General features: G+C 43.1%; 1 protein-coding gene across 1 annotated transcript; it reads left to right on the top strand.

The window, feature by feature from the left end:
• Positions 1 to 566: 566 nt before the first annotated feature.
• On the top strand, positions 567 to 2007 carry foxi1 (forkhead box i1). The gene is made up of 2 exons (XM_070927544.1): positions 567 to 1164; positions 1434 to 2007. Exons 1-2 carry the CDS (start codon positions 567 to 569, stop codon positions 1967 to 1969), a joined length of 1134 nt encoding a protein of 377 aa, XP_070783645.1. The 3' UTR covers positions 1970 to 2007.
• The last annotated feature ends 7897 nt before the right edge of the window (positions 2008 to 9904 follow it).

Below are 9904 nucleotides of genomic sequence, written 5' to 3'. Positions count from 1 at the left end.
GAGAATCAGCTATTCATGCATGAAGGAGCCGCTATAACCTGAGTTCAAATTAGACTTCGTATTTTTAATCGCTAGATTCTAACAACAAAGATAACGCGAAAAAAAAACATCCGAAATATATTTGGAGACCATGAGAGTTGAGGACAGATATGTATCCTGGTGCCCTTCAATAGTTTATCATATTTACTAATAGCTCCTCATTGCACTCCGGGTTTTGTTTAAAACTCCTTCTAAATTTTAAGACTTCGCCAACACAAGCTCCAGTGCGTAATTACGCACGGACATGAGTTATAAGTCACTAACGTGCCATACTGAGAATATACTTTAAAATGAAATGAAGCTCAGCACTGCAGTTAAAGGCAGTATCGGTGCTCGTTGATAGGGAGATTTGGGGCTGCAGCCGGACAGAAAAGAGGGGTGTGACCATCCCACAGTTTTCTTCAATGGGCTACCTGTAGAGTCTCCGGGCGCTGCGCATAAATACTCCTCCCTCTGAGGATGAGTTCAGTCCTGAGGGAGAGACACAGAGACGAAATTAGGCTTTGGGAATCTGGTTTGGGCGGATTATGAACGCTTTTGGACATCAACCATCTAACCAGCAGACCAGCCATATTCAGCACCACAGCGCTCAGGAGCTCTTGGACATGGCCGTGTACTGCGACAACTATGGTGTGTACCAACAGAACCTGCACCACCATCACCCTCAGAGGCCGCCGACGCACCCCTCCAGCTACGGCCTCGGAGAGTACACCTCACCGTCCGCGAACCCGTACCTGTGGCTGAACGGACCCAGCATCAACTCCTCTCCTTATCTTCCCGGAAACAACGGCACGTCCTACATTCAGTCTGGATACGGGTCGAACCAGAGGCAGTTCTTGCCGCCTCCCACCGGGTTTGGTGGAGCAGATCTGGGGTGGCTGTCCATATCCAGCCAGCAGGAACTCTTCAAGATGGTCCGACCACCTTACTCCTACTCAGCACTGATAGCGATGGCCATACAGAACGCCCAAGACAAAAAGCTGACTCTCAGTCAGATCTATCAGTATGTAGCTGAAAACTTCCCTTTCTACAAGAAGAGCAAAGCTGGATGGCAGAATTCAATCCGCCACAACTTGTCACTGAACGACTGTTTCAAGAAAGTGGCACGGGACGAGGATGACCCCGGTGAGTCTGGAATATTTGCCAAAATTCACAAGTTTCTGTGTGAGGTATTTTTTTAAATCTGACTTTATTGAATCTACTTCAAGGCTTGAATCATGAGTGCGGTTTTGGCGCTGCTTGTTTCTTGACAAAACTCTTAAAATGGATGAAACTGCTCTTGAAACAAGTGGAATAATTCCAACTCATTGTCAGTTTGATTAGATTTGAAAGACGACATAAACATCAGTGGTGTGTGCAGCCGTATCTAACCCTTGTTTTTGTTTCTTATGCAGGTAAAGGAAACTACTGGACGCTGGACCCCAACTGTGAGAAGATGTTCGACAACGGGAACTTCAGGCGGAAGAGGAAAAGGAGAGCTGACATTAACGGAGCCGACAGCAGCGCGCTCCCCGTCAAGGCAGAGGACGGCCCGCACAAGCTCTCCGACACCGCCAGCCTCCTGAGCTCCTCCCCGCCCAGCCTGCACGGATCTCCGGCCTCCACGGAGCCCAAGTCGTCCCCGTCTCCGTCCGCGGAGCACAGCCCGTGTTTCAGCAGCTTCGTGTCCAGCGTGAACTCGCTGCTGGCGGGCGGCGGAGGCGCAGACGGCTCCCGGGGCGGGGAGCGGGACTACGGCTCATCGGCACATCTCGGGGGATTGTCTCAGACCAGAGAGGGCATGTCTGGACTGGGCTCCTACTCGCCCACTTTAATCTCTCCTGCGAACTCTGACAACAACAGAATGAACTACTACACATCAGTACAGAGCCTCTCCAACCATTTCAGTGTTAATAACCTCATATACAGCCGGGAAGGAACAGAGGTGTAGTCTGCCTGCCAGTCTGTCAGTGTTGGGGTGCTCATTTTACTTTCTTCAGACGGCTGTTATTACTTTTTACTCATGTTCTGGTTTAGTGGGCCTCATTGTAAAACTAGCACTGGAGCTGAACTGGTATTTTTTCCCCCCACACTAACCCTTCATAACTGGGAAAATATATTTCGATGTATTAGAAAGGAACATTCATGGTTATAAACTCTCCGTCACTTCTCCATTATGGTTTGTCAGACATGTTTGTTTGTGGAAAATTATTCAATTCTCAAATCAGCCCACGGACGTCTATCCTTGAACTGATGGATGTGTAGCCTACTTTATTTAGGCCTACTTATTTTTCGTATTGTAGCTGCTCGGTTGGGCCGAGTCCCTGTCTTAAAGAAGAAGACACCTGTACAGAAATTATTTTCATAAGAAGATACCTGACATGTATTTTAGACTGAATTGTATTTTGTGTTTTATTTAAACTATGTTTGAATAAAAGTCATTTATTTTACCTCCATGTTTAAGGCCTTTCATTTTTCCACTTACCTTCATAAATATTTGCTGAAAAAAAATCAGAGAAGTAACAGTCAAGGCGTGTGGAGACTGTGTAATACATCCTGACATTGCTTTAAATTGCTATTCATAAGACATACTTTATTTATCTCTTTATTGGCTCTTTGGTATGAAAGTCATTTCAGATCTTTTCTTGATTTTCCTGCTGAAACAGCACTTTTATATTCCTATAATATTCCTACTGAGACTAACAGAGTGTTTTGTAGGGTCACTCACTTGTGGTTCAATTGTTTTGTCAACTTTTTTCTGTTGTATAGTCATCTTATCATCGCTGAATGATGTCCTTATAAATTAGGTCATTATTTGTTTGTTACTGTACAACTGTATATCAAGATAAAGCACAACAGGACCATCTAAACCCCCTTTATTTGGCCGTTTCAAATATTTTAGAGACCCTATTGTGCCCTCTGTCTCTCACACAGTCTCAGTAAGGCCAAAAGGTGCCTTACAAATGTTCAGATTAAGTTCTCAAACGTTTTGGTATTCAAAGAAAGAGGTAAATAAACCGGTACAAATGCTTTAGAGCCTGTCAAGAAATCTGAAGTCAAGTGGCTGTGAGCAGTAAAGTGTGTGAGACAGAGACATTTTCCGCTTGTCACTTCCAATAGCCCCATTTCAACAAGCAATCAGACCTTTAACTTACTTCCATGAGGTTCAGAAGTTCAGCTTTTTGTCTGGGCTGGATTTGACTCAGCCTGCGCCTGTTTGATGTTAACCTGTTTGCTGGATATTCCACCTGTCTCCATCTATTCCCAAAGTCTTGTCACGCAAAACGCTGCCTGTTTCGTGTGTGTCTGTGTGAATCCTGTTAATGGGATTTGTTTTGTGTTTTTGTTTTTGTATTGGGAACCACTGTGGAAGAGCATCCGCTGAACAATTGACCAGAGAGTTCAGTGGCATGTAATGTGCTTTTGTTGTGCTTGTGACCCAAGGGGCACAACAGAGAGCCCGCTATTGGGGGGAAAATATTAAGCAGCCCATGCAGAGGAAATGTTCAAGTGATTTAACACCCCGCTCCTGTCTTATTTTCAAACAATATGGATACGCACGGAATCAAAGCCTGTAAATAAAAGGAAACACCTCTTAATTGGTTGATAATTGAAATCGCTCAGGCGCTCTGTGGTCTGGAATAAAAGAAAAATTAATTGACAAGACTTTCGTTCCCCTTGTTGGAACACAATGGAAGCTTGCAATTCAAGAGATCCCCTCCTGGGCTCAAATGAAAATATTGCGATCTGAAGATCTGGGAACAAATTATCTCCCTCAGGCCATATTTTGCTCTATTATCTGTGGAGCAGGGCCACGGAGCAGACAAAGAGGATTTTTGTCATACAGGAGCAGGTTCTCACAGTAACAAGTTTTCTGTTGAAATCCTCATCACGTCCACTGAATGGAGCGTAAAGCCTTTCGCATTCTGAGGCCTTTTAGCTCTTATTACAGTCGTTTCTTGAGCTCTCCATTCAGTCTTAACTGTGTTGTTACTCAGGATACAATAATTAAATATTATATAAAAAATCTATCAAATCAGGCAGTAACTAAGTAAGCTTAAGAACACTTTTGAGGCACTTTAGTTGGGTATTTCCATACTTTATACTTCTATGCCACTACATTTTGGAGGCAATTGTTGCACTTTTTACTTCACTACTTAAATTTGACAGTGACTAGTTACTTTACAGATTACTAATATAAAATATAACTAATAAATTATGATGTATTATTATAGCTACCCCGCAGTACATAAAGTACTTAAAATTTGCACCACCTTTACCAGCTGCAAAATTACAGATGCTTATATATTAATGCATCAAGGATTATAATCCAATAATATAAAATTTAAATTTTAAAATATTATATATTTTATTCTGAAATGGGTCAATCTGCATATTGAGTACTAAGTATATTTTTGATGCTAATACTTTTGTACATTTTTGAATACAGGACTTTTACTTGTGACAGTGTATTTCTAAGTTGTGATATTCTTACTTAAGCAACAGATCTGAATACTTCCTCCACCACAACCCTAGGCCTGGAAGCAAAGCAAACAACAGAGCACATCCACTTGTTTTCCAAGTTCGATTCAGACCTCTCAGTTCTCGGAAAGGTAACGCGTCAGTGCTCTTTGTGCCTGAAGGGCACATTTACCCGGCTCACATGAATATCAGTCAGGCCACCATGTCTCTGCTCTACCTGCTCGAGGGCCCCTGGCTCCAGGCCTGAAGGCCCAGGCCCAGCAGAATACCTCAGCACAAGGGTGTCCGCCAGTCCCCACACATGCCTAGCAGGCTAAACCCATAATGATGGGTTTCAGCCTCAAAGGGTCATCCCTCCTAGGCGAGGTTGGCTCATAATTGAAGGAGCCTGTGTTTCAGAACTGGATTATTTTAATCCCCTTTCTCTTTACGGGACTAGATACACCAGCAAGTCATCTGATGCCAACTATGGAGAGCAGGGATGGGCATTTCCTGAAAAGTGCTTCATCTGCTTCACCTGAGCGAGAACAAATCTAACTGCTATGGAGAGACTAAATAAACAAATACACAAATACGGCTGTTGCTCTGTTTAGATTAAGGTGTAATTTTAATGTAGGATGTCACAGTTTAGATATCACAACTGGACAGACGTGAAGAGGAGTCGTCTGCAGCTTGGGACCTGGAGGCTTGTCCACGTTAGCTAGTGAGTGACATGAGCTGGAGTGATGAATCACTGCTGGATAAAGTTGCACTCAGCAAAGTGAGAAACTTAACTCCCATTAGCTGTTAAGCGAGATCTCCTCAACTGATAAACAAGACTTGCAATGCTCCTTCACTCCAAAACCTGCTTTTAAATATGTACTGTGCAGGGTTTTGCCATTCCACGTCCTGTAGACTTATGTAGAGTAACTTTAAGATGTGCTTTGTTAGGCAGTTTGTTGGTTTGTAAAGCATTCAGGATTTCGAATAAAAAGATGTGTCCAGAGCCTAATAATTCTCCACAGCCCATATAACACTACCTTACAGACAAATCTGAGGGGTGATATGAAAAGGGAGACTGTGTGTTTGACCCCAGTGAAGAACATGATATCTTGGCCATAGGGGGGCTGATTACAGTCGGGGTCTACCCTGAAATTTCACATCTGTTTGTAGCAGTCAGTGGGCATTATAGGGATAATTTCTTATATTACAGCTCAATCTCTTGAGGAAGTTAAATATTTAAGAGAACAATATGATGACAGCTTCTGGGGAAGCTACTATACAGCTGTGAGGAAGGGAGGGGGCACCTCTCTTCACTGCACTTTAAAAGGATTGTGTGTGCAAATGATAGCTGAGGAGAATGTCTATCAATTGGCATGACCTGATTCGGTTTCATCATGCCCCATCCGAGGCCCATAAAAAGCCTAACGTATGGGCCGGTAACTGCATGGGATCCCCACTCCGGACGAGCAGCCATATGGATTATTTTATACAGAACAAGAGTCATCTCACCGCAAACTGCTCGGTTGTTGAGAGCATGTGAAAAATGTGGAGACCTTAGAACCACCTCTTAGAACACCACTTGTCATGCTCTATACTTAGCTTTGTTCTTGCTTTGTTTCTGTTTTAGATGCATTTATTTCAGATGAAGATTCAGATTTGAGTATTATATGTCTGTTATATGCATAAATTAATCAAAATGGAATGCTAAAATGTCTAAAACGTGAAAATCTATCACAGTTAAAACAGCAGTTTTCCACCATGCAATTAGTTGTTTAATAATTTTCTTTTGTCATGTCAACCTCAAATGCTTCCCTCCATTCTAGCAGTGGAAACAAGCTGGTGTGGATACCAGGACCTAGAATTATTGGTGAGCACAGGAAGGGCAGCCACTTCAGAGCCTGTGAGGCTTGCCAGCAGAGGAACCTGCTGAAAGAGTCAAAGAGATACAAGGATTAACGGACTAGAACGAGTCCCAGTAAATCCACAGCCAGAGACTGTCTTCACATCGCTCTGTCTGGAAAACCTATCCCCAAAACAATGTAACTTATCCCCTGCTCACTCTATTGCTGGAATATATTTTGACAAAGTCTTTGTTCTCACATTAGGGAACTGTAGGCAGATCATCCGTTATCCGTGACCTTTGTCATAACAAACCATGGCAGTGGTTTTACACACTGCTGAGAGGCCAGAAAAGAAAGTTCACATCGACCAGGCTGATGTTTCAAACAAGTTATGGGTCATTCTGACTCACTTGAAGCCAACTCTCTGTGAAAAAAATATGTAAAGGGAAATACTCTTGTTTCCAAATACGTTCTTGTTTTTATAACTATAATCTCAGATAATCTCAATAGTAGTGATAGTGGACGTCTTATAAACTCCTCAATAAATCTGCAGCTATTCATCACCTACATGAAATTCCAAACCATGACCTTATGAGAACAATATCCAGGGTTCATGGAACATCAATTTCTATGTGCAGTGCAGCAGAACAAATACCTGAGTAACGACCAATATGTAATCATTTTAGCTCGGTTCAGGAACCACTTTAAATCCTGCACATGATTATGGTGCATTTGACCTGTCGGCGCACATTAAAACTCACTATGGTGATTGCTGCTGTATGTGAGTAAGTTGGAGACATACTGTAAAATTTTTTTTTAAAAAAGCTGAAAAATAATTGAATCCTAAATTTTGAATTGAAAGCAACTGAACTAAACAGTATTCACGTTTCTGCAGGAAAACAGCATGTTTTGTGCTTCTGACGCCTTGCAGTGATACCACCCGGCTAGCAACACCTGCATGCTGTCATTACCTGCTCTTCACAGACAGGAAGTGGTGACAGATGACAGAGGAAGTAGCTACCCAGAGGGAATCCATTTTACCCGCTGCAGTCTGGACTTTTGGTGGCAAGAAGGAAGTGAGGAGATCATTCGGTCCTCGGGGGATCCTCAAAATAGCTACCTCTGTACCACTTGTCAGTCATTGTCAGCAGTTCTAAAGGAAGCTATCTCTCGGTGTGAATGTTACATCGGATGAAGGCCCTGTTGTCAAAAGACGCAGCCCACCTGGAGCACTTTTGAATTTTGAGACACATTTTGATGCACGTTCAGAAACAGCAGAAGCAAACAAGAATCAACCTTATGTATTTGACTGGCTCCCATGATGCATTATTCAGCTTCAATCCTGTGTGATGCTGGTGCATCTGCCTCGAGGAATTCATTGACTGCCCACAAAACAACACTCCCCCAGGCCCTAATGAGACCCCCTACCTCCTGCCTCTATTATGAGGGATGCATACCAATAGAGAGACAGGAGAGGGGAGACAGACTGAGCCTCAGAGACCTCTGGAGCCCTCCCTGGCCTAAACCATCAAACGCACCCCTCACAGAGAGTCAAATAATGGGCCTGATCAACATTTAACCAAGTTTTCCCCATGTAAGCCGCAGATGATCTATGGCTGAAGGCTCTAAATGATAGCCTTTCAAAAAGGACTGGCATGCCCCCCTCCAAATGCTCCTTTTGTGTTTGCCACTAATCCCAGCCTGCACTTCAAGGCCCTGACTCACTTCTGAGGCAGCTGCTATCATCTTAAAGAGGAGGGAAAGAAAGGCAGCTCTTTTAAAGTGCTTTAATCAAGAAGATGTAATACCATGATAAGCTGATCACCCCTTTAAGCATGTAATTATACCACAATCAGCTATTAATATTATTACTATTCACGTCTTTCATTCTTTTATTGCTTAGAATAATTAACATGCTGAAAATAATTGTTCCACCTTTTTTAATACTTAAAAAAAACTGTGTTGGATTCGATGCATTCATCTCCTTGTGGAATGCAGGGACTATTTTAGGAATAGAGAGATACCATGCACATGAAAATCAGCTTGAGTCAGCAGCTCAGGAATAAGCATCGAGAAGATGCTTATTTGCCAGACAAGTGTTCAAACAAACATCAGCGCACAGCAAGTGCTACGTGTTGACTCTGGTATTGGAGTCTATCAACCCCAAACAGCTTGTGTGTCAACTATAAACACAAGACGTGCACCCTGTCTGGGGGAAACAGGCTTCCAGGCTCACTGCTGTTGCAAAAGCTCCTCTGCTAACACTCTGAGTTGTGCTCAGTCTGCCGTTGGTACTCGTGCTGTGTTTCGTGATAAAAAACAAGCAAGTGTCGTGTTGCTCGAACTCATTTAACGCAGTCTGTTCCCGTTTGTCATGTGATGGCATTCCAGTGCTATGACATAATCCAAGGACGCACACGTGCGGCCATGCATGTTGTCATACGTGCGTGTGTATCCACTCCACACTGATGCTGACAGCACCGCTGAGAGGCCGACATCATCCACAGAAGTGTGTTGACATGCCCCCACTTGACAAAGAGGCCCTTTTTTTATTCATCATGAGGGAAAATACGTTTTTACAAGCCTCAGATAATCTGAGACACTGTATTTAGCCGGTGAAATAGAGATTCTGTGCTGATTACTGTGTGTATCACTGGGTCACGCCCCTGTGTTGACTTACATTAATTTAAAGGAGAAACAGAATAGAAGAAGGAGGACGGTGTATGTTTTCCTTAACCTGAGAGGCAATATAAAACATTTTGCATCATTCTGAATTGCAAAAGATGGAGTCAAGGGTCATACATCCTAATAATGACGTGGCCTTCTAATCTTAGCCTGTAATGCTTTATCTGTGATAAAAACCTGGTGTTAGTTTAATAAAATCTCTGAAAAACCAATACAGAGTTTGGTAGTTTTCATGACATCTCAGCCGCCTTCCCGCACAAACCAGGCTGTGATTTAAAGAGCCTTGTTTTTCTAACCCCTACTGTTCTCAGCATGGAGCAGCTTTTTAACTTGTCGCTACGACAAGAAAGCGGTGAATAGCTTCTGAATAAAGGTCTGCGGAGGCATAATCAAGTTTTCTCAAGTTTCTATGTCATACGGCAAGAAAATGATATGCTTTCTTCTCTAAAACCTCTCTATATTCACCCACTCTGTGAACCTAAATGGGTTGTATGAATTGTTGGGAGACACACTTTTCTATTTACTTTAAACTGCCAGGGACCAACTCACTGACAGGGACATCAAGATTGATGGGACACCGTCTTAATTAGGTGGGTCAGGCCTTGGCCAGATAGCTTTGTGCAACTGTCAGTGCCCCTCCCTATATAAATTGTGTAATTATCCCTTTCATTACACTCAGCTTTCAGGCTACCTGATAGAATTCAAAGGGAGGTGTCACTATCTTTTATCATTATGCTAATAGGGCTTGTGACCAGCAGTTAAATCACAATGGGAGGGGGGACAGTAGCTATCAAGCTAGTCTGCCAGTCTAGTGGACGACCCCAGTCAGGGGACCTGTCTGTCTGCAGGGTGATGGGCCATGACATGTCTGCAGGCCCATGGGGGATTCAAACCAG

The sequence above is a fragment of the Enoplosus armatus genome, chromosome 20 (assembly GCF_043641665.1).
Source record: "Enoplosus armatus isolate fEnoArm2 chromosome 20, fEnoArm2.hap1, whole genome shotgun sequence".
Classification (NCBI taxonomy): Eukaryota; Metazoa; Chordata; class Actinopteri; order Centrarchiformes; family Enoplosidae; genus Enoplosus; species Enoplosus armatus.
The sequence above is the reverse complement of the archived record's forward strand: the minus strand, read 5'-3'. Positions and strand labels throughout refer to the sequence as shown.